Below are 25,302 nucleotides of genomic sequence, written 5' to 3'. Positions count from 1 at the left end.
ATGCTCTGCATTAAGTAGTCAAGTGTATTTTTGTTTTTATGATTGACTGATTTCGCCTTGGACTGATGCAGATTTACTGATGTGCATCTTTATTCCCAGCAACTTGCTTTTATTTGACATTAATGCTGCCTTTTGTGTCACCAACTGCATAAAGAATGTGCTGTAGCCGCTTGCGAGGGTCCTTAATGAAATGCCCATTCAAGCTTTTTTTTTGTTCGCATATTTCATTGCATATTTTTCATATTTCATTTACACCTGTTTTCCTTTGCCATTTACCGACCTCTTCCCACCTCTGACTCCTACTTCGTGTAGCCACAACGCGATGACATACTCAAGTGGCTGCGTATTAATCTGGAGGAGCGTAATCTGCAGGCAACGCCTTGGTATTTGGAAAAAATTCTTCAGATATACGAAATGATGCTGGTGCGGCACGGACTGATGATAGTGGGCGGCTCCATGGGCGGCAAGACCACAGCCTATCAGGTGAGTTACGGAGGGGAGATCCGTCTCAACTAAATAGTTCTGCATTCTCCAAAATTCGACTGTAGATGCTCGCGCTGACGCTGCGCAATGTGTCCACTGATGAGGAGGCGACGCTCAAGGAGTATCCGGTAGTCTTTCGCATTATTAATCCCAAGGCAATTACGATGGGTCAGCTTTATGGACGCTTCGATCCCGTCTCGCATGAGTGGTCGGACGGTGTGTTGGCCAAAACGTTTCGCGAACAGGTGCAGGGTCCCAAATCGGAGCGCGCCTGGGTCATGTTCGATGGTCCCGTGGATGCGGTGTGGATTGAGAATTTGAATACCGTGCTGGACGACAACAAGAAACTCTGCCTTATGTCCGGCGAGATTATGCAAATGACCAAGATGATGAACATGATGTTCGAGCCCGCCGATCTGGAGCAGGCCTCACCGGCCACTGTGTCCCGCTGCGGCATGATCTATATGGAGCCTTCGCAACTGGGCTGGCGCACCTTCCACAAGAGCTTCTGCAATGTCCTGATTAATTCCGTGGGTCTCAACAGTATTTATATGTCACTCTTTGAGGACATGGTCGACTGGCTGATACCAGCCGCCCTGGAGTTTCTGCCACAATGCAAGCAAATGCTGGAGCTGTCGCCGCTTTATCAATATCAAACATTCTCGCGCTTCTTTCTGCATTTCCTCGAGAAGCACAAGGTCTTTAATCAGACGTGGTTCCAGCAAATGTTTCTCTTCTGTTATGCCTGGGCATATTGCTCAGCGCTGACGGGCAGCGGCCAGCGAGTCTTTGACGCGTTGTTGCGTAAGGTGATTTATGGCTCAAACGAGGATTTCCCCAAGCCCAAGTATTTCTCGCTGAATCGCGGCCAAATGTTTCCCGAGAAGCAAGTCTTTCTTGACTATCGCTTCGATGAGGCCGAAAACTGGTGGACCTGGCAAAAGTCCTCCGATGATCCCTCATCGGGTAGCGCACACTTTCCGGAGCATGCCCAGATCAGCGAACTGATCGTGCCAACTAAGGAGACGGGCTACATATCCTACTGGCAGGAGTTTTGTATATCCAAGTCGTATGGCATGCTGGTTGTCGGACCTACGGGCACCGGCAAGAGCGCCATCATAACCAGTAATTTGTTGGCCCTGCCCAAATTTGCGAATCTCATCAATATCATCAACTTCTCGGCGCGCACCTCCGCCCAAATGGTGCAGGACACCATCATGAGCAAACTGGACCGTCGGCGCAAGGGTGTTTTCGGACCAGCACTCGGCAAGAAGGTATTCAGAGTTGCCGCACAATGTAGTTTCAGTTTATTAAGATTTATTCCACATAGTGCGTAGTCTTCTGTGATGATGTGGCCATGCCCTCGAAGGACACGTACGGCTCACAGCCGCCTTTGGAGCTGCTGCGCACCTGGCTGGATCATGGCTACTGGTCGGATCTAGTGGATACAACCAAAATCGAGCTGGTTGACATGGTGAGTGGCAATTGTGGTCTGTGAACGAATCGCAGTGGTTGGCGAAATGTATCGATGCAACTATTTATCACTAGTCCAGATACAAGTATGTACTAGCAAGCATAATGCAACCAAATTTAGATTTCAATGCCAGATTGGTCTAGAGAAATAAGCGTTAAGAAAAATACAAATCTCGTGAAAATCGGATGAGATTTGACCGAGTTATGGGGGTGGTAAATTTTGAACCATGTCTATGTACGAGTCTTAGTGTAAGCTTTGGACATGAATTTCGAAAAAAAAACCTGTGTTCATATTTTAATGGCAGATTATTCTAGAAGGAAAACCATTAAGAAAAATACAAATCTCGTGAAAATCGGATGAGAATTGACCGAGTTATGGGGGTGGTAAATTTTGAACCATGTCTATATACGATTCTTGGGGTAAGATTTGGACATGAATTTCGACCAAAAAATCGGTGTTCATATTTTAATGGCAGATTATTCTAGAAGGAAAACCGTTAAGAAAAATACAAATCTCGTGAAAATCGGATGAGATTTGACCGAGTTATGGGGGTGGTAAATTTTGAACCATGTCTATAAACGATTCTTGGGGTAAGATTTGGACATGAATTTCGACCAAAAAATCCGTGTTCATATTTTAATGGCGGATTATTCTAGAAGGAAAACCATTAAGAAAAATACAAATTTCGTGAAAATCGGATGAGATTTGACCGAGTTATGGGGGTGGTAAATTTTGAACCATGTCTATAAACGATTCTTGGGGTAAGATTTGGACATGAATTTCGACCAAAAAATCGGTGTTCATATTTTAATGGCAGATTATTCTAGAAGGAAAACCATTAAGAAAAATACAAATCTCGTGAAAATCGGATAAGATTTGACCGAGTTATGGGGGTGGTAAATTTTGAACCATGTCTATGTACGATTCTTGGGGTAAGATTTGGACATGAATTTCGACCAAAAAATCGGTGTTCATATTTTAATGGCAGATTATTCTAGAAGGAAAACCGTTAAGAAAAATACAAATTTCGTGAAAATCGGATGAGAATTGACCGAGTTATGGGGGTGGTAAATTTTGAACCATGTCTATATACGATTCTTGGGGTAAGATTTGGACATGAATTTCGACCAAAAAATCGGTGTTCATATTTTAATGGCAGATTATTCTAGAAGGAAAACCGTTAAGAAAAATACAAATTTCGTGAAAATCGGATGAGATTTGACCGAGTTATGGGGGTGGTAAATTTTGAACCATGTCTATAAACGATTCTTGGGGTAAGATTTGGACATGAATTTCTACCAAAAAATCGGTGTTCATATTTTAATGGCAGATTATTTTAGAAGGAAAACCGTTAAGAAAAATACAAATCTCGTGAAAATCGGATGAGAATTGACCGAGTTATGGGGGTGGTAAATTTTGAAACATGTCTATATACGATTCTTGGGGTAAGATTTGGACATGAATTTCGACCAAAAAATCGGTGTTCATATTTTAATGGCGGATTATTCTAGAAGGAAAACCATTAAGAAAAATACAAATTTCGTGAAAATCGGATAAGATTTGACCGAGTTATGGGGGTGGTAAATTTTGAACCATGTCTATGTACGATTCTTAGGGTAAGATTTGGACATGAATTTCGAACAAAAAATCGGTGTTCATATTTTAATGGCAAATTATTCTAGAAGGAAAACCGTTAAGAAAAATACAAATTTCGTGAAAATCGGATGAGATTTGACCGAGTTATGGGGGTGGTAAATTTTGAACCATGTCTATAAACGATTCTTGGGGTAAGATTTGGACATGAATTTCGACCAAAAAATCGGTGTTCATATTTTAATGGCAGATTATTCTAGAAGGAAAACCATTAAGAAAAATACAAATTTCGTGAAAATCGGATGAGATTTGACCGAGTTATGGGGGTGGTAAATTTTGAACCATGTCTATAAACGATTCTTGGGGTAAGATTTGGACATGAATTTCTACCAAAAAATCGGTGTTCATATTTTAATGGCAGATTATTTTAGAAGGAAAACCGTTAAGAAAAATACAAATCTCGTGAAAATCGGATGAGAATTGACCGAGTTATGGGGGTGGTAAATTTTGAAACATGTCTATATACGATTCTTGGGGTAAGATTTGGACATGAATTTCGACCAAAAAATCGGTGTTCATATTTTAATGGCGGATTATTCTAGAAGGAAAACCATTAAGAAAAATACAAATTTCGTGAAAATCGGATAAGATTTGACCGAGTTATGGGGGTGGTAAATTTTGAAACATGTCTATGTACGATTCTTAGGGTAAGATTTGGACATGAATTTCGAACAAAAAATCGGTGTTCATATTTTAATGGCAAATTATTCTAGAAGCAAAACCATTAAGAAAAATACAAATCTCGTGAAAATCTGATGAGAATTGACCGAGTTATGGGGGTGGTAAATTTTGAAACATGTCTATAAACGATTCTTGGGGTAAGATTTGGACATGAATTTCGACCAAAAAATCGGTGTTCATATTTTAATGGAGGATTATTCTAGAAGGAAAACCATTAAGAAAAATACAAATTTCGTGAAAATCGGATAAGATTTGACCGAGTTATGGGGGTGGTAAATTTTGAACCATGTCTATGTACGATTCTTAGGGTAAGATTTGGACATGAATTTCGACCAAAAAATCGGTGTTCATATTTTAATGGCAAATTATTCTAGAAGCAAAACCATTAAGAAAAATACAAATCTCGTGAAAATCGGATGAGAATTGACCGAGCTATGGGGGTGGTAAATTTTGAAACATGTCTATAAACGATTCTTGGGGTAAGATTTGGACATGAATTTCGACCAAAAAATCGGTGTTCATATTTTAATGGCAGATTATTCTAGAAGGAAAACCGTTAAGAAAAATACAAATTTCGTGAAAATCGGATGAGAATTGACCGAGTTATGGGGGTGGTAAATTTTGAACCATGTCTATATACGATTCTTGGGGTAAGATTTGGACATGAATTTCGACCAAAAAATCGGTGTTCATATTTTAATGGCAGATTATTCTAGAAGGAAAACCGTTAAGAAAAATACAAATTTCGTGAAAATCGGATGAGATTTGACCGAGTTATGGGGGTGGTAAATTTTGAACCATGTCTATAAACGATTCTTGGGGTAAGATTTGGACATGAATTTCTACCAAAAAATCGGTGTTCATATTTTAATGGCAGATTATTTTAGAAGGAAAACCGTTAAGAAAAATACAAATCTCGTGAAAATCGGATGAGAATTGACCGAGTTATGGGGGTGGTAAATTTTGAAACATGTCTATATACGATTCTTGGGGTAAGATTTGGACATGAATTTCGACCAAAAAATCGGTGTTCATATTTTAATGGCGGATTATTCTAGAAGGAAAACCATTAAGAAAAATACAAATTTCGTGAAAATCGGATAAGATTTGACCGAGTTATGGGGGTGGTAAATTTTGAACCATGTCTATGTACGATTCTTAGGGTAAGATTTGGACATGAATTTCGAACAAAAAATCGGTGTTCATATTTTAATGGCAAATTATTCTAGAAGGAAAACCGTTAAGAAAAATACAAATTTCGTGAAAATCGGATGAGATTTGACCGAGTTATGGGGGTGGTAAATTTTGAACCATGTCTATAAACGATTCTTGGGGTAAGATTTGGACATGAATTTCGACCAAAAAATCGGTGTTCATATTTTAATGGCAGATTATTCTAGAAGGAAAACCATTAAGAAAAATACAAATTTCGTGAAAATCGGATGAGATTTGACCGAGTTATGGGGGTGGTAAATTTTGAACCATGTCTATAAACGATTCTTGGGGTAAGATTTGGACATGAATTTCTACCAAAAAATCGGTGTTCATATTTTAATGGCAGATTATTTTAGAAGGAAAACCGTTAAGAAAAATACAAATCTCGTGAAAATCGGATGAGAATTGACCGAGTTATGGGGGTGGTAAATTTTGAAACATGTCTATATACGATTCTTGGGGTAAGATTTGGACATGAATTTCGACCAAAAAATCGGTGTTCATATTTTAATGGCGGATTATTCTAGAAGGAAAACCATTAAGAAAAATACAAATTTCGTGAAAATCGGATAAGATTTGACCGAGTTATGGGGGTGGTAAATTTTGAAACATGTCTATGTACGATTCTTAGGGTAAGATTTGGACATGAATTTCGAACAAAAAATCGGTGTTCATATTTTAATGGCAAATTATTCTAGAAGCAAAACCATTAAGAAAAATACAAATCTCGTGAAAATCTGATGAGAATTGACCGAGTTATGGGGGTGGTAAATTTTGAAACATGTCTATAAACGATTCTTGGGGTAAGATTTGGACATGAATTTCGACCAAAAAATCGGTGTTCATATTTTAATGGCGGATTATTCTAGAAGGAAAACCATTAAGAAAAATACAAATTTCGTGAAAATCGGATAAGATTTGACCGAGTTATGGGGGTGGTAAATTTTGAACCATGTCTATGTACGATTCTTAGGGTAAGATTTGGACATGAATTTCGACCAAAAAATCGGTGTTCATATTTTAATGGCAAATTATTCTAGAAGCAAAACCATTAAGAAAAATACAAATCTCGTGAAAATCGGATGAGAATTGACCGAGCTATGGGGGTGGTAAATTTTGAAACATGTCTATAAACGATTCTTGGGGTAAGATTTGGACATGAATTTCGACCAAAAAATCGGTGTTCATATTTTAATGGCAGATTATTCTAGAAGGAAAACCGTTAAGAAAAATACAAATTTCGTGAAAATCGGATGAGATTTGACCGAGTTATGGGGGTGGCAAATTTTGAACCATGTCTATAAACGATTCTTGGGGTAAGATTTGGACATGAATTTCGACCGAAAAATCGGTGTTCATATTTTAATGGCAGATTATTCTCGAAGGAAAACCGTTAAGAAAAATACAAATCTCGTGAAAATCGGATGAGAATTGACCGAGCTATGGGGGTGGTAAATTTTGAAACATGTCTATATACGATTCTTGGGGTAAGATTTGGACATGAATTTCGACCAAAAAATCGGTGTTCATATTTTAATGGCAGATTATTCTAGAAGGAAAACCATTAAGAAAAATACAATTTTCGCGAAAATCGGATGAGATTTGACCGAGTTATGGGGGTGGTAAATTTTGAACCATGTCTATAAACGATTCTTTGGGTAAGATTTGGACATGAATTTCGACCAAAAAATCGGTGTTCATACTTTAATGGCAGATTATTCTAGAAGCAAAACCATTAAGAAAAATACAAATCTCGTGAAAATCGGCTGAGAATTGACCGAGTTATGGGGGTGGTAAATTTTGAACCATGTCTATAAACGATTCTTTGGGTAAGATTTGGACATGAATTTCGACCAAAAAATCGGTGTTCATATTTTAATGGCAGATTATTCTAGAAGGAAAACCGTTAAGAAAAATACAAATCTCGTGAAAATCGGATGAGAATTGACCGAGTTATGGGGGTGGTAAATTTTGAAACATGTCTATATACGATTCTTGGGGTAAGATTTGGACATGAATTTCGACCAAAAAATCGGTGTTCATATTTTAATGGCAGATTATTCTAGAAGGAAAACCATTAAGAAAAATACAAATTTCGTGAAAATCGGATGAGATTTGACCGAGTTATGGGGGTGGTAAATTTTGAACCATGTCTATAAACGATTCTTTGGGTAAGATTTGGACATGAATTTCGACCAAAAAATCGGTGTTCATACTTTAATGGCAGATTATTCTAGAAGCAAAACCATTAAGAAAAATACAAATCTCGTGAAAATCGGCTGAGAATTGACCGAGTTATGGGGGTGGTAAATTTTGAAACATGTCTATATACGATTCTTGGGGTAAGATTTGGACATGAATTTCGACCAAAAAATGGGTGTTCATATTTTAATGGCAGATTATTCTAGAAGGAAAACCATTAAGAAAAATACAAATTTCGTGAAAATCGGATGAGATTTGACCGAGTTAAAGGGGTGGTAAATTTTGAACGATGTCTATAAACGATTCTTGGGGTAAGATTTGGACATGAATTTTGACCAAAAAATCGGTGTTCATATTTTAATGGCAGATTATTCTAGAAGAAAAACCGTTAAGAAAAATACAAATCTCGTGAAAATCGGATGAGAATTGACCGAGTTATGGGGGTGGTAAATTTTGAAACATGTCTATAAACGATTCTTGGGGTAAGATTTGGACATGAATTTCGACCAAAAAATCGGTGTTCATATTTTAATGGCAGATTATTCTAGAAGGAAAACCGTTAAGAAAAATACAAATTTCGTGAAAATCGGATGAGATTTGACCGAGTTATGGGGGTGGTAAATTTTGAACCATGTCTATAAACGATTCTTGGGCTAAGATTTGGACATGAATTTCGACCAAAAAATCGGTGTTCATATTTTAATGGCAGATTATTCTAGAAGGAAAACCGTTAAGAAAAATACAAATCTCGTGAAAATCGGATGAGAATTGACCGAGTTATGGGGGTGGTAAATTTTGAAACATGTCTATATACGATTCTTGGGGTAAGATTTGGACATGAATTTCGACCAAAAAATCGGTGTTCATATTTTAATGGCAGATTATTCTAGAAGGAAAACCATTAAGAAAAATACAAATTTCGTGAAAATCGGATGAGATTTGACCGAGTTATGGGGGTGGTAAATTTTGAAACATGTCTATGTCGATTCTTGGGGTAAGATTTGGACATGAATTTCGACCAAAAAATCGGTGTTCATATTTTAATGGCAGATTATTCTAGAAGCAAAACCATTAAGAAAAATACAAATCTCGTGAAAATCGGATGAGAATTGACCGAGTTATGGGGGTGGTAAATTTTGAACCATGTCTATAAACGATTCTTGGGGTAAGATTTGGACATGAATTTCGACCAAAAAATGGGTGTTCATATTTGAATGGCAGATTATTCTAGAAGCAAACCCATTAAGAAAAATACAAATCTCGTGAAAATCGGATGAGAATTGACCGAGTTATGGGGGTGGTAAATTTTGAAACATGTCTATATACGATTCTTGGGGTAAGATTTGGACATGAATTTCGACCAAAAAATCGGTGTTCGTATTTTAATGGTAAATTATTCTAGAAGGAAAACCATTAAGAAAAATACAAGTCTCGTGAAAATCGGATAAGATTTGACCGAGTTATGGGGGTGGTAAATTTTGAACCATGTCTATATACGATTCTTGGGGTAAGAATTGGACATGAAGTTCGACCAAAAAATCGGTTTTCGTATTTTAATGGCAGATTATTCTAAAGGGAAAACCATTAAGAAAAATACAAATCTCGTGAAAATCGGATGAGATTTGACCGAGTTATGGGGGTGGTAAATTTTGAACCATGTCTATATACGATTCTTGGGGTAAGATTTGGACATGAATTTCGACTAAAAAATCGGTGTTCATATTTTAATGCCAGATTAATCTACAAGCAAAACCATAAACCAAAATACAAAGAAGGAAAACCATTAATAAGAATACGAATCTCGTGAAAATCGGATAAGATTTGACCGAGTTATGGGGGTGGTAAATTTTTACCTATTTCTATATATGTATATTGTTTGCTTGGGCTTAGACTTTTTAATTGTTGTACATCGTTTGCTTGAAATTTTTTTATAGATATTTGTATTTGGCCGGGCTAACTTTTCCACCGATAGTTAATGTCCTTCCACTGTCAATAGTTGACGGCTATATGTCGACAACATCCTGCCTCTATAAACAGGCCATAACTTGTGATCCCCCCCCCCCCCCCCTCTCTCACTCTCTCTTTCTCTCTCTCACACACACTCATACTCTGTTTCTCCTTCTCTTACATGCGGACAGTCGCTGGTGTGTGCCATGGGCACGTTGGGCGGCAGCAACTTTATATTTCCGCGTCTCTATCGGCACATGTTCGTTGTGGCCGTCGACTCCTTTGAGGATTCAACCATCATACGTATATTCACGACGATTGGTGATTGGCACTTTGCCAAGGGCTATCCCGAGAAGGTGGCACTGTTATCGCGCGTACGTTCCATCAACCCACAATCCACAGCAACAAAAACAACAATAAGAAAGACAACCACACACTGGGGAATCTTTGTGCAACTGTGCGCATTTTATTTTTGGCTCGCTTCCAGGCGCTGGCGCATAATAAAATTAAAATGGCGAATTTTATAACTTCATTTTGCAAAAAGTTCGACTGGCCATGTCCTGTGTGTGTCCTGCGTGTGTTTTTGTTGCTGCTGCTGCTGCATTTGTACAAGTACCTTCTCATATGTGTGTGCGTGATTTTTGCAGGGCCTGGCGGAGGCAATGGTCAGCGTCTATCGCGAGGCAATGCGCATCTTCCTGCCCACGCCGGCCAAATCGCACTACACCTTTTCTTTGCGGGATATAACGCGCGTCTTTCAAGGCATCGTGATGGTGCCGCCGAAGCGTATGCCGGATACAGAAAAGCTGGGTCGCTTGTGGGCGCATGAAACTTATCGTGTGTTTTATGACCGGTACGTAACCTTTTGTCCGACCCGCCATTTATGACCTGTCCTTTTTTCCAATTTTTATTGTATCGTCTGGCTGTCGCCAATTTGCAGTCTGGTCGACCAGCTGGATCGTGACCGTCTCCTAGTCATGGCCATTGACGCGTGCAAGAACTGTCTGCGCTTCTCGCTGGAGTCCGCCTTTGCCGAGCGCATCGAACCGGGCGAGAAACTGAGCGATAATGATCTGCGCAATCTCTTCTATGGCAACTACATGGAACCGGATGCGGAGCCAAAGTTCTATGACGAATGCGAAAGCTACCAGAAACTGGAGAAGCTCATGAAGTACTATCTGCACGAATACAATTCGTTCTCCAGCACGCCCATGGATCTGGTTATGTTTCGGTTCGCCATTGAGCATGTCAGCAGGTAAATAATATGCTTTAAGTATAAGGGTATTCATTTTTTATGCTTCATTTTTCCCTCTATTACACACTATGGGAAATGCATAAACTTGGGTGAATTTTGTCTGATATTTATGATATTTTAAGGGCATACAAATGTGTGATAATACCAAACCCCTATACTAAACCTCTAAAAATTTTATTTTATTTTTCGGGAAGAACATAGAACTTGTTCAAAATGTCAAATATTATAGATCTGTGTAGCATAGAAGAGTCTGCATACCAAATTTTCTGCCTTAAGATTTTTTAAACTCCCAGTTCTGCTTTAAAAATATGGTTTGAAAGTTGATTTTTAACGATTTCTTGGAAAAGGGTTAAGTTAAAACAAACTTGCGTGGGTTACAGACAGACTTACGTTGAGAATTTTAATTTCTTGATGCTGAGCACGAATATAAGACTTTATGAGGTCGAAGATGCTTCTTTCCGTTCGTAGCATACATTTACACTACATAATTCTACCCTGTTAACCCAATTCTAATGGTTCTCGATTTTAATAAGTAAGTACTTGTATAATATCGACCCTTAATAGACACATTTGCCCTTGCTTTGATTATAATATTCTTGATTCCTCAAAGTGCAACTTTAATTGTCAACCATCCTGTAGGGTCTCTCGTGTGCTACAAATGCCCAGAGGTAACATCCTAATGGTGGGCATGGGTGGTTCCGGGCGACGCAGCTCCTGCCGGTTGGCCGCACACATAGCCGACTGTCGCCTGATGACCGTGCAAGTGTCCAAGTCGTATACCATAACCGACTGGCGTGATGATCTCAAAAAAATACTAATGGCCGCTAGTTTTAATTTAAATCACACCGTGTTTCTCTTCTCCGACGCCCAGGTGAGTGGCTCGTTATGTCAAAATTATCAGTATAAACATCAGACAACCAGTTGGACCAATAAAAAAAGACATTTTAATAATGTTGTAAACCGCATTGACAGACAATACAGCTCATATCAGTGCCAGCGGGGTACAACAAACCCATAAAGATTTCGGCGATAGGAACTAGAATTTAATCCAAATTAATTTTAATATTCTTGACAGTCGAGCGAGAGACAAACACACACACTCGCACACACTAGCACACACTTGATGTGTAGCAAAAATTAAATTTTGGCTTGTAAGCCAAGCGGAATGCAAGCTGCATCATTGTTTGTGCCAAAATTTGCATTTATAATTAGGTTAATTGTTGAACTATGTAACTTTGATTATTGCCAAATAATTTGCATACGCAGCAGCCATCAATTATGCCAAATGAAGAGCATTTGCAGCACATACAAGATTTAAGCGCAGCTCAAAAACTGAATAAAAGCTAATAAATAACATGGCCAAAAAACTAAATCGATGCGATAAAACAATACATAAGATATTGGAAATACGTTTGTGTTAGTTTCTATGTGCAATTATATGCCAACTTATTAATACCCAAAAATATATGTGTTTATAGCTTGTATACTCTTTCCGACTTTAAGAAATATTTTTGATTTTCTTTACCATTCATATAAATAATTTAATAAAATACAAAGGACATGTATACAATTTTATGCTGAGTTCGAACCGGCGACCTGTCGCTTGCTAGTCCGACGCACAGACACCTAAGCCCTTGCAGGCAGGCTTATGACGTAATTTTCATTTCATTTCATAGAAAACCTAGCCGACCATTTTCCATTTTTGGAAAATATTTAATATTTAACATTTAATATCTTTCAGTTTGGGCTGTGTGTTGATTGCCATTTAGTAAGTTAAGGCAAACTTTTTGGGTATATATAGTTCTCTTCATATGGCCCGAATATTGCGTTTTATACATAACATTTTTAGAGTATTTAAATCAAAATTCAGTAGAGATATTGTGTTCTCAACTCTCTTCATGTAGCATCAATCTACCGGAAATTAACTTTCATGAATTAAAGCGCCGTTTGCTAGTCTAGGAATATATAGCAATTTTGCAAGGGTAATTAATCTTGGGACAACTGTTCTTCATTTGCTATTAGAGATGTCTACTTTTGCTATTTGCAACTTTAATGTTAAATGTTGGGTGCCTTCGAGCCGAGGCTGGAAATGCGATATTCAACTGCATTTTGCTGATGATGATAAAGTGATTATGTATACCTTTTGCTTGGCTAAAGCAACATTTGAATGCAACCTGTGCAAATGAAAACGATGAGCAAATTTCAACTACTCCCTGGCAAATCAATCAATGCCGTATTTGGGCTTCCTTCGCCCCGGGGCCAGCCCCTCACAGCTAACAGATTCGTCCGTTGTGCACACACAAATCTCGGTGCACACATTAATTAACAATTACACTAAAATGTTTCAAAGAGCCTACAACTCCGACACCGACTCTCGATTCGATTCCTACTCCGCCTCGGGACTGTGGCTGTCAAATTTCAGTGTGGAATATTTGGTAGAATCAAATCCTATGGCACTTAGAGCGAATGCAAAATGCATGTAACAGCTCGAGCTGTAGTTGCATTTCGCATCCTGTTGCCAAATCCTGCATATAAAAATGTAGAGCCAAAGGACATTCTCTTGATACTCGTGTATATTTACAGGCAACGGATGAGGGCTACGTGGAGGATATCAATGGCATACTTAATACAGGTGATTTACCAAATCTCTACCAACTGGAGGACAAAGCAACCATCTTGGAGAATATGGCAAATGTGGCCAAGCAAGTGGTGAGTAGTCGGCATGGCTCGATAGAAATGGGGCTCGATGTGATTTACATGTCAATATATTTGCAGGGCAAGGTGTTGGACACGCTGCCGAGCGAGGTCTATGCCTACTATATCGAGCGTATTAGGGAGCAATTGCATATTGCACTCGCCTTCTCACCAATTGGGGATTCCTTTAAGGAGCGCATTCGTGTCTACCCCTCGCTGATCAATTGCTGCACCATCGACTGGTATATGCCCTGGCCGGAGGAGGCACTTAACCGCGTGGGCACCTATTTTGTTACCTCCATGAATCTCAACAAGCCGCACGAGGAGGAAACGCCACGCATCTCAGAGGAAGTCCCAGCAGTGCAGGAGGGTGAAAAGCGCGAGACGATGGGCGAGCAGGAGCGTGAACTAACCCAGTTGGAGGAAGATTTGGTCTTTTGTGTCATGTACTTCCATCAATCTGTGGTAGATGCCAGCGTAAAGTGCTATTTGGAGTTGAGTCGACGCAACTATGTCACACCCTCAGCCTATCTGGAGCTGCTTAAAGCCTTTCGCACCTTCTATGCACGCAAGCTGGACGAGATTACAAGATTACGCGACAGATACACGACTGGCCTGGAGAAGTTGGACTTTGCCGCCAGTCAGGTCGGTGAAATGCAAACCAATCTGTACGACTTGCAGCCCAAGCTGAAGGTCTTGTCTGACGAAACGGATCGCATCATGGTAAACATTGAGCGCGAGACGGCAGAGGCCGAAAAAAAGAAGGAAGTGGTCGGTGCCGATGAAGCGGCAGCCAATGAGGCAGCTGCCGCAGCCCAGGCCATTAAGGATGATTGCGAAACGGATCTGGCCGAGGCTATACCTGCCATGGAGGCGGCACTTGAGGCACTCAACACTCTGAAACCGGCTGACATTGGCGTGGTCAAGTCCATGAAGAATCCGCCATATGGCGTCAAATTAACCCTGGAGGCGGTGTGCGTGCTGAAAGGCATTAAGCCAGATCGTAAGCCGGATGCAAACGGACACTTGGTGGAGGATTATTGGGTCCCGTCCATGCGCATGCTCAGCGACATGAAGTTCCTCGAGTCGCTCAAGACGTTCGACAAGGACAACATTCCGCCGGCCATCATAAAAAAGATTCGCGAAAAGTGCGTGACCTGGCTAACCAAACATGCCGTGCTCGACATCGTTTATTTTTCTATTTAATTTTAGGTATATAGCGGATCGAGATTTTGTGCCCGAGAAGATCAAAGCGGCATCCATGGCTTGCGAGGGCATTTGCCGCTGGGTGCGCGCCATGGATGTCTACGACAAGGTGGCGCGCATTGTCATGCCCAAAAAGGCGGCCCTGGCCGAGGCCGAGGGTGACCTGTCCCAGCAAATGGAAAAGCTCAATGCCAAGCGTGCCGAACTGCAGGTTATCCTCGATAAATTGCAGAAGCTAAACGATTTCTTTGCGGAAAAGTCGCGTGAGAAGAAACGTCTCGAGGACGACATCGAGAACTGTGAGAAAAAATTAACAAGGTGAGTGTAGAAAAAATTCTTAGTTCCACTTTTTTGATCTCTTCTTCTAATTCCTTTTTCCAACGCAGAGCCGAAAAACTGCTGGGCGGATTGGGAGGTGAGAAGACGCGCTGGTCGGAGGCGGCAAAGAATCTGCACGAGTCCATCAGCAATATTGTGGGCGATGTGCTGCTCGCTGGCGGCTGCACCGCTTACCTGGGCTTCTTTACCACCGAGGTGAGAGTTGGTCAAACATTGCAGCAAATGCTGCTGCTTTTCCCATTACTAAAATCTGTGCGCTTTCTGCCGTACGGCTAATGGCCGTCGTGCTCGGTCCGTGCGAGTTTCCATAAACGATTTTAATATGCATGAGCACGTTGCATTGATTTTCCTTCATTTTTTTTTGCTCTCCTATTTTTTTCTGTTTATACTTGGAACGCAAAAAATATACATCCTAGTTTACAGTAGGTTTGTTTCACTGATGAGCATATCAGTCGTTGTCCCGACCATGTCCTGGACATCCCCGACATAGGCTGAAGACTCAATTACTCGATTGGGTAATAAATGCTAACATGTATTTTACTCTGAATCGATAAAGGAAATGTAAACTTTTTTGCAGACTATCCTTCATTTTTTCCCCAAGGAAGTAGGTTTTTCGAGGAAATTTTTTTTCGAGGAATTTAACAAAACCCATTGTTAGTCTTCACATAAATCACAATAGATAAGTTCCCTAAAAAATCACGACCTAATCATCATGATAAACAATTTTATATATAGGGTATACTCGCCTCCTGATGCTACAATTCTATCTCTCGCGGTCTTTGCTTATTTTTGTTTTTCGCGCTGTTTTTTCAATTTTCCCCGCGCTTAGTTTTACGGCTGACGTGACATTTTCCTACATAGTTCATACATACATGTATATAGTATATGAATAAAGTATATAGGGATATTTTGTACGTGGAGCTCGCAGAAAATACACAAATGCTGACATGTTAATATTCAAATAAACGTGGACCCCATAACCAGCTAAGCAATTTGTTTTGTTGTTAATATACCCTGCCAGAGGGTATAACAATTTATTAGGAACGCATCTACCAAAATTATGAAGAGTTTGACATTTCTTTACTCTTTCATATTTAAATCGATCTGAAATTTAGTTCTTGTATGGATACACGGTTTCTTGGTCCTATTTGAAGTATATAGGAAGGGTATTTAACATCCCGCAACCCGATAACATCTGTTCTTTCTTGTTTTTAATATCTTTAGTACCGTGTTAACATTTTGGATGACTGGATGGGGGTATGCGCTCGCCGGCATATACCCCGCAGCGAGACGTTCTCACTGGCCACCACGCTGGGTCATCCAATGACCATAAGAGCCTGGTCGTTGGCCGGTTTGCCGGCCGACAACTTCTCCGTGGAGAACGGCATAATTGTGACCAATTCGAGTCGATACTCTTTACTCATCGATCCGCAGGGTAAGTACAAGGGCAGACTTTGCGCATTCCATTTGCTAATATGTGGTTATAGTACAAGCGAACAAGTGGATCAAGAATATGGAGAAGAACAATCATCTGAAGGTGGTCAAGCAAAGTGATTCCAATTATATGCAAGTGCTCGAGTTGGCCTTAACCTACGGTCAGCCAGTGCTCATTGAGAACGTGGGTGAGTTAAGGGTTAAGGAAGACAAGCAGGTGTTTCTTTATTTTCTAGGAAAACGGGGGATGCATCAGTTTAGTGCAGCATCACAATTAATCATCTGTACACTACACTTTCCAATCATATATTCACTTTGTAGGCGAGAAACTGGACTCAAATCTGACGCCCATATTGGAGAAGAACATTATCAAGCACAAGGGCGGGCTGTTCATAAGAAGCGGCGACACAATGATTGAATATAATCCCGAGTTTCGTCTTTACATAACGACCTGTCTGCGCAATCCGCACTATCCGCCGGAAGTGATGGTTATGGTAAGTTGACATATGCATCGAAGTAGGGTTAGGTTGTGGCAGCGACAAGGGGATTGGGATTGGGATTGGGACTAGACGGCTGTTGCTGGAAGCTGGGAGCTGAAAGCTTGCGGCAAGCCAAGCCAATGATGACGTTAGTGTTGTGTAATAAAACGACGAACTTAAATTGATATTTGGAAAACGCGCTGCAGCGCAGCAGGCGCTGGCAATATGCAAATTTTCGATGGCATTGACGATGACGATGACGATGACGACGAGGCTGAGGCTGAGGCTGAGGACGACAATGTTGAGGACTCTCTATTGATGTACGTGCGAGGCCGACTCTTGTCTGTTGGCTGCATAACTAGCAGCCCAGTCTTAGTCTCAATACCCGAACCCATGCTCTAGTCCCAGTCCCAGTTCTGCCCGATGGCGTGTTTATAAAATTTTCCAGTATTTCGCTTCCATTGCTTTTTATGCTGCAACTGTTGTCAGCAGTTTTCTCAGTTTCTTTATTTTTCCTGCTGCGGTACATTGTATGTGTGTGTGTGTGTGTGTTTGCTTATTTTGGAGTTTCATTTTTACTACGTGCTATTCCATTCCTCCATTCCGGCTCCCTGTTTAGGTAACAGTATTAAATTTCATGATAACGGAACAAGGATTACGCGAACAATTGCTGGCGATTGTTGTGGCACACGAGCGTCCCGATTTGCAAGAGAAGAAGGAACAATTGATTATTGAATCCGCCAGGAATCGTGATGCATTGTACACTATTGAATCCAAGATATTAGAGGTAAGTTCCACTCCCAGCCCAAATATTTTGATACCCTTTATATGGGTAAAAGGGTATGATGCTTTTATTAAAAAGTGTGCGTTATAAGCTGAGCAAATATTTATTTGGGGGACTGGGGGACTGTGTTCATCTTGATTTACAGAATCTAGAGACCTTATCATGGGGTTAAAGATGCTTTCTTCTTCTATCCCGATCTACAAATGCTAGAGGCTTGTAGATCGAAATAGGAAAATGGATAGTCACTTTTGTGTCCAGAAATTTCGTATAGATCGGATAATAAGCACGCCCATATTCTCAATAGGGTGTATCTCCTAGTCAGGTATGCCCGATTGGAGTTAACTGACTTGTTTTCTTTGACCATCCGTTTTGGTTTGGCTACAGCGTTTCAATTAGAGCCGGAGCAAAACATTTTATTTATGTTTTTGTGCCCGGCCAATGACAATTCAATTAACTGGAAATAAAACGTTTAAATCTGAAAACTTATTTAGTTCTTTATTCACATCGCTGAGACCATCCACAGGTGCTGTCCACTTCTGAGGGCAATGTACTGGAGGATGAGAACGCCATCAACATACTTTCGTCTAGTAAAATCCTATCCGAGGATATACAGGAGAAGCAGGTTATTGCCGTGGCCACTGAGATTGAAATCGATGCGGCACGACAGCAATACATACCCGTGGCCAAGCATTCGGCCATTCTGTTCTTCTGCATCAGCGAGCTGGCCAATGTGGATCCGATGTACCAATATTCGCTGGCCTGGTTTCTCAATCTCTTCGTGAATACAATATTAAAGGCGCCCAAGTCAAATGTGCTGGCCGAGCGTTTAAATAATCTTAATGATTACTTTACCAAATCTATTTATACGAATGTCTGCCGTTCGCTGTTCGAGAAGGACAAGCTGGTTATCTCGCTGGTCATGTGCCTGGGCATTCTGGTCTCGCAGGGTCGTCTGGCCAGGGATGAGCTTTTGTTCTTCCTGACGGGCGGCATTGGGTTCAAGAGTATCATAAACAATCCGTACAAGGAATGGCTCCCAGACAAGGCCTGGGCGGGCATCTATCGCGCAAGCGATCTAGATGGGTAAGCCTAATAGGATATACCTTATTTATTCACTAACTAATATTTCTGCCGGCAGCATAAAGAACTTCCATAGTAATATTGATAGAAATATACAGGCCTGGCGTGACTATTACGATACGGCTAATCCGCAGGATTTGCCACTGCCGGCGCCCTATGACGAGGTCAGCGAAATGTTGCATTTGATCATACTGAAGAGCTTGCGGCCCGATAAGCTGGTGCCCGCAGTGCGTGTAAGTACATCGATAGGCTTCGCGCCCGGCATGTGCACCTCTCACGGGCATATCTTTCAGGCCTTTATCACGCGCAATCTGGATAAGTCGTTTGTGGAGCCGCCGCCGTTCGATTTGGGCGCTTCGTTCGCGGATAGCTCACCGAAAATTCCGCTAGTGTTTCTGCTATCAGCTGGCTCTGATCCCATGGCCAGCCTCTTCATGTTCGCCAAACAACGCAACATGTACGAAAAGTAAGTTAATTAACGTGGAGAGTGTACCTCATATTTCCATGTTGCCGCCGTGTTCTGTGCCCCCGCTGCCGGGGACGGCTTGTTTTCGATTAAGCGCGACATGTGCGCCTTGTACCGGCTGCATGTACTCTCCGGCCCGTTCGGGCGTTGTGCACTGGCAACGATTGGACATCGCTCAGAGATGCCTGCTGCAACTTTAAATCGAAATTTATGCTAAGCGAGTGGTTTGCTTTCTTGTCGTTTAGATTGAAAACCATTTCGCTGGGTCAGGGTCAAGGACCGCGAGCGGAAAAAATGATCACGGAGGCAGCACGGCATGGCCAGTGGGTCGTCCTGCAGAACTGTCATGTCGCCTTCAGCTGGATGGGCGACCTGGAGCGCATTTGCAATGACACAACGCTAACGGATGGCGCACACAACGACTATCGGCTGTGGTGCACCTCATACCCGAGTTCTGTGTTTCCCGTCTCCGTGCTGCAAAACTCGGTGAAGATGACAAACGAACCGCCCAAGGGACTGCGCGCCAATATGCATCGCTCGTTCACGTCGGATCCGTTGATGCGCGACAAGTTCTTCACAAATGCTTTCCTTTTCTCCGACCAGGCTAATAAGTGCTGGCTGCGTGGCGTTTTCGCCTTGGTGTTCTTTCATGCTGTAGTCCAGGAACGAAGAGAATTCGGTCCTCTAGGCTGGAATATTCCGTACGAGTTCAATGAGTCGGATCTCAAGTGAGTTGTAAAAAGGCTTTACGAAGGGAAGTAGAAACTTCCGCGCCTCTATAATTATTCTTCTCCTCGCAGAATCTCTTTGCTGCAGCTGAAGATGTTCATTGCGCAGAGCCACAGCATTCCGTTCCGTGGCCATGTATATCTAACCGGCGAGTGCAACTATGGTGGTCGTGTGACCGACGATAAGGATCGTCGTCTTATCTTGTCCCTGCTAAACATGATATACAATAACAATACCATTGAAAGGGATAAGTAAGAAAATGCGCTATCGTTTTCTCTACTCATGTGACTAATTACGTGTAATCGCTTCGTATAGTTATGCTTTGTCGCAGTCGGGCAACTATTGTGTGCCGTTGAGTCCAACAAAACTGAACGCCATTGAGTACATATCCACATTTCCGCTCAGCCCACAGCCGGAGGTATACGGTCTGCACGAGAATGCGGACATTAATCGCAATGTGAAGGAAACCAATGCGGTAAATTCTAAAAAACTTTACTCGTATACACATATAGTATATATCTTTCACTAACAGCTTATTAGCGGAGTGTTACTCACGCAAACCGATCTGATGGCATCCGTGAAGGCGAGCTCGGCAGGTGGCGTTAAGGAGGATCCCGCCATAGCCATATGCAAGGAGCTGTTGACTCGATTGCCCGACGAGTTCGACCTCGTCGAGGTGTCCAAGAAGTATCCGGTCATCTATACCAATTCGATGAATACGGTGCTGCGTCAGGAACTAATACGCTTCAATCGTTTGCTGTCGTATATACGCAAGAGCCTGGTGAACGTGAGCAAGGCTGTGGTGGGCCAGATTGCAATGATACCCGAACTGGAGCGCACACATGCCTCGATGATTATAGGCAAACTGCCGGCGGATTGGCTAAAGAAGAGCTATCCTTCGCTCAAACCTTTGGGCAGCTACGTGAGCGACTTTCTGGCGCGGTGAGTTCCCCGCTGTCGCATTTCTATTTTTTTGCAGCCATCAATGGCATTGTATCCCGGGCAGCAGCCACGTCCTTTGCTGCAATTGTGCAAATATAATAAATGTGTATGGCACATATGAGCATTCTACCCGACTTTCCCCCATTCGCTTGTTGCTGTCCATGCTCAATACTTTTGCTGCTGCCATTCATAGCGAAAATCTTATTTGCCATTGACATCAAAGGACGGCGCTGTTTGTGTGCTCCTGTCCGTGCTTTGTGCACCCCATGTCCCTTTGTGTTCAAATATTTAATATTTATTAACAAATTGAAAAATAAGATAACTCATCTAGCAATTTTTTGTTGCGTCCAGCTTGGCCTTCTTTCAGGATTGGCTAGACAACGGCGAACCGAATGTCTACTGGATATCTGGCTTCTACTTCACCCAATCATTCATTACGGGCGTCCTGCAGAACTATTCGCGCAAAAATCGCTTCCAGATTGACATGATTTTTATTGAGTTTGCAGTCACCAAATTCGAGACACAAACCGCGCAAGTTGCCGATGTGGGCGCTTATATAAGGGTAAGTTAATGGGTTTTTCTCTTATTCAGAATATTACATTTTTAACACACATAAAATCTATATTTGTTAAACATAAACTCTTTAGGAACAGAAAGAGATAAATGATGAGACAAAGTTCATACAAGTAAGAACGACTTTGCGACGAATCTAAATTAAATTGCGAGTTTTTGTTTGTTTGTTTCTTTCACATATTTCGTTTGATGATTTTCGTTAGCATAAATGGGATAAAATTCATTGACCAAAATTCTTTAGTTTTCGTCAACGAACATCTTCTTAATTTTTTCTATGATCTATTAAAACGAATCACATTCTCTTTTTTATTTAGTTTACAGGCTTTTGTGCCTTCACTTTTCATCTGTAAAAATGCCTTTAAAATCTCTTTGTCTCAAATTAAATTATGAATCTGTTAGTTTTTTCACATTTTCCGGTCGATACTTTTGTTCGCCATTTTTAATTTTAGCATAAATGGATATAATTTCTTAAGCAATATTCTTTACTTTTTATCTATAGAGACATTCTTGATTTATAAACAGCTTTACTTTTTCTCTGATCTACTTGTATCAAAGACACACTATAATTTTTTCATTCTTTTTGACTTCACAACATGTCTTTAATATCTCATTTTTATTGCTCGGCCCAGGGCATTTTCATAGAGGGCGCGCGTTGGAATCGCAAGACGCGAGAAGTGGATGAATCCTTCTCCAAGATTTTGTTTGATACCCTGCCGGTAATCTATCTGCGTCCGGTGTTAAGATTGCCGGATGAGATCCCACGCAGCAGCGGAGGTGCCCAGGTGCAGCGGGACGAAGGCGGCGCCGAGACCCTTCCAATTTACGACTGTCCCGTGTACAAGACGAGCGAACGTCGCGGTATTCTCTCCACCACCGGCCATTCGACGAACTTTGTGATGTATCTGCAGCTGAGATGCTCCCAGACGGCCATGCATTGGATTAATCGCGGCACCGCTTGCCTGTGCCAGCTGGATGATTGAAAATTGACCCGCGGGCGTCCTCAGGCCGGAGTTGGACACGGATGTGCCACACCACGCGACGACTTTTTTACGATATATATATGGGCCAGGGGGCACCAAGAAGGGGAATGGAAACTGGAACTGAAACTGAGCTTGGGCAGGGGCGACTGCCTATTCGTTATAAAAAGCATGTTTTACTGGCACAAAGGAACGGCAGACCTTTTTGGGCACCATACATATACAGATATACTTTGATTCTTGTGTTGTATATATGTGTATATATATATATATATTTTATTTTGTTGTGCTCGATGGGGCGCTGCCAGGAAATGCGATTCTATTTATTTTTGTCCGATTTTTCGCGTTGCACTGCTTCGTGCAGTGGGCGGCGGACGGCGGGTAGTGGCATTTTGATGATGATGTTGATTGCCAGATATAAATTAAATATGCAGAATATTGTATAGCAATGGTTGAAAATAAATATATTTTTTATGTGCGCGCCATTTACAAATGAATAAATGACAAATAAAAACAGGAGCATATATTTTTTTACGTTTTTCAAACTGGTTGCAAATGTGGATACAATCACTTCCATATGCACTACATATCGAAAATATATAGTTTAGATTGGGCAAAAATAGATGCGTCAAGGTCTCGGCACCAGAAATATCCCATTAAACAAGATCGACAATGCTTCAGCACATTCTGAGCTAATGGAGCCCACACATCGCGACTCGCATCTCGACATTCTAAGCCGCCTACTTGAATGGCTTAGATGTTGAGACAGTGATAATAATGTTATTGTTGTTGCTGATGATGATGGTGATGATAATCCGTTTTAGCAGGCAAAACATTTGAGAGATTTATTGCGTGTTTTGTGTACAATTGGAGCAGCACACAAGATTTAAATTTAAATTGCCACGGGCCAACGAAAAGCATATTTTAAGACACCAAAAATTGAAATATGCCAAAGATTGCGATTTGAAGATCTATTATATCATCTGGCTATTAATAGACGCCGAAAATAGCAACAGACAAGAGCTTGTGTCCATCATCGCACACACAGCTTGGCCTTAAGCGTTGATCAAGAGTCGCCAAAAATGAAGAAAAAGAAAAAAATACGCAGCTGTCCATCAGACGATAAAACTGAAGAAGCGGCCATAACGATAACAACGCCAACAAAAATAATAATAACAACAACTTCCGCTTGCAATTACCAGGCGAGTAGGCATTGAGCGATGGATCATTGGACTGACCCCAGCTATTCATATGCAATACACTCGAACCATAATTTGATACAAATAATCGAGACTATCAAAGCTCACGGAGAAGAATGCAAAGAGCCCTCGACCATTGTTGATTCTGCCGAACGTTTTGAGACAATCAAAAAAAAAAAAATCAAAAATCGTGGCCGCCACGTTTAACTTGATGTTGTTGGTAGAAGTTTTCAAGTCTCGCGATCCATTGTTGACTTTCGTTTTGTCTATAGCTCTAGATATGTATATGTATTTGCATTATTAGTATCTTGTGTCTCCGAGAGTACAATTGATATGTGTGCGCGTCTTGAGATACATTTTTGACAATAGCAACTAGACAAGACAAACCACTAAGCGCGGCTAATGCCGGCCATCAATGGAGTTGAAGTGGCTGGGCCCAAGCAGTCGATCGAGATCGACATCGGCATCGGCAGCCAACTCTACATATGATGCGGTAGTTGCCGCATGGATCAGTAACCGGTTTCATTTTTTGGATCGTCTCTAAAGTGAATGGCGCTGTCCGCTGCCGCTGTCCGGCGAGAACTTTTCGCGAAATGCTGCGTATAAATAGTGTCGTAAGGTCTGGTTTGAAAACAGAATCAAATTTGGATTAATCTCATAGACACGCATCGTCTGGGAACATCTACGTATAATGGTTAGTCTGACCTGGCCTGGATCACACAGGACTAACTCAACTCATCCATTCTGCCTTTGCCTCGTGGCGTTCTCTTACAGAAATTCTTTGTTATTGCCTTCGCTGTGATCGCAGCTGCTGCGGCCACATCCATCTCCACGGAGTACCTGCCGCCAGTTGACAATAACCTCGAAGTCGCCGCCGAATCGATTGATGCCCCAGTCGACCAGGGTCTGCTCAGTGACGATGGCTACCGCTACAAGACCGTGCGCCGCCTTAAGTTGCGCCACCGTCGCGATGTCAGCGAGCTGGCCAACGAATATCTGCCCCCAGTCGCCGAGGCAACCCAAGAAATCGCTGTTGAGACACCCCTTGCTGATGATGGCTACCGTTACAAGACCGTCCGCCGTGTGATCCGTCGTCGTCGTGACGTCAGCGAATTGGCCAACGAATACCTGCCCCCAGTTGAGCAGGCCGTGATCGATGTGCCCGCAGAGCCCACCATATTGGCCGATGATGGCTACCGCTACAAGACTGTGCGTCGCCTGAAGCTCCGTCGCCACTAAAGCCCCCGCACCCAGGAATCGAGTTTGCCAGAAACAAGGCTATGGCAATCTTATTTGAAGTAAACGCAAGCGTATTAGTCAATGAGAACGAGTTATGAATAGTCCGAGTACAAAAAATAAGACAACAATAAAACATGTAAAAGAAAAACAAATACATTTCTGCCTTTTATCTCTGCACTCCAGTTGCATTGCGCAAACTCAGAAGATTGTGCGTCCTCGCTTATCTTATCTTATCTGAAACTGGCAATTTA

General features: G+C 41.5%; 2 protein-coding genes across 2 annotated transcripts in view; both read left to right on the top strand.

Moving 5' to 3' along the window:
- Positions 1-23,132, top strand: part of Dnah3 (dynein heavy chain 3, axonemal) — a 48,838-nt gene extending 25,706 nt beyond the window's left edge. The window contains exons 30-53 of the mRNA XM_002060024.4: positions 313-483; positions 549-1,757; positions 1,814-1,957; positions 9,847-10,029; positions 10,303-10,508; positions 10,596-10,910; positions 11,550-11,781; positions 13,494-13,619; positions 13,686-14,752; positions 14,817-15,128; positions 15,197-15,344; positions 16,374-16,584; positions 16,637-16,771; positions 16,905-17,077; positions 17,682-17,849; positions 18,370-18,929; positions 18,985-19,159; positions 19,220-19,392; positions 19,638-20,120; positions 20,193-20,372; positions 20,437-20,596; positions 20,654-21,063; positions 21,415-21,625; positions 22,266-23,132. Of these exons, the coding sequence (XP_002060060.2) occupies positions 313-483; positions 549-1,757; positions 1,814-1,957; positions 9,847-10,029; positions 10,303-10,508; positions 10,596-10,910; positions 11,550-11,781; positions 13,494-13,619; positions 13,686-14,752; positions 14,817-15,128; positions 15,197-15,344; positions 16,374-16,584; positions 16,637-16,771; positions 16,905-17,077; positions 17,682-17,849; positions 18,370-18,929; positions 18,985-19,159; positions 19,220-19,392; positions 19,638-20,120; positions 20,193-20,372; positions 20,437-20,596; positions 20,654-21,063; positions 21,415-21,625; positions 22,266-22,616 (7,503 nt within the window). The 3' untranslated portion in view covers positions 22,617-23,132. The remainder of the gene's footprint in view (positions 1-312; positions 484-548; positions 1,758-1,813; positions 1,958-9,846; positions 10,030-10,302; positions 10,509-10,595; positions 10,911-11,549; positions 11,782-13,493; positions 13,620-13,685; positions 14,753-14,816; positions 15,129-15,196; positions 15,345-16,373; positions 16,585-16,636; positions 16,772-16,904; positions 17,078-17,681; positions 17,850-18,369; positions 18,930-18,984; positions 19,160-19,219; positions 19,393-19,637; positions 20,121-20,192; positions 20,373-20,436; positions 20,597-20,653; positions 21,064-21,414; positions 21,626-22,265) is intronic.
- Positions 23,133-24,362: 1,230 nt separating this feature from the next.
- Positions 24,363-25,205, top strand: LOC6636557 (uncharacterized). Its single transcript, XM_002060025.4, has 2 exons — positions 24,363-24,506; positions 24,587-25,205. The coding sequence occupies exons 1-2, from the start codon at positions 24,504-24,506 to the stop codon at positions 25,049-25,051; spliced, it is 468 nt and encodes a 155-aa protein (XP_002060061.2). The 5' UTR covers positions 24,363-24,503; the 3' UTR covers positions 25,052-25,205.
- Positions 25,206-25,302: the final 97 nt, after the last annotated feature.

The sequence above is a fragment of the Drosophila virilis genome, chromosome 3, assembly GCF_030788295.1.
Source record: "Drosophila virilis strain 15010-1051.87 chromosome 3, Dvir_AGI_RSII-ME, whole genome shotgun sequence".
NCBI classification, from domain to species: domain Eukaryota; kingdom Metazoa; phylum Arthropoda; class Insecta; order Diptera; family Drosophilidae; genus Drosophila; species Drosophila virilis.
The sequence above is the reverse complement of the archived record's forward strand: the minus strand, read 5'-3'. Positions and strand labels throughout refer to the sequence as shown.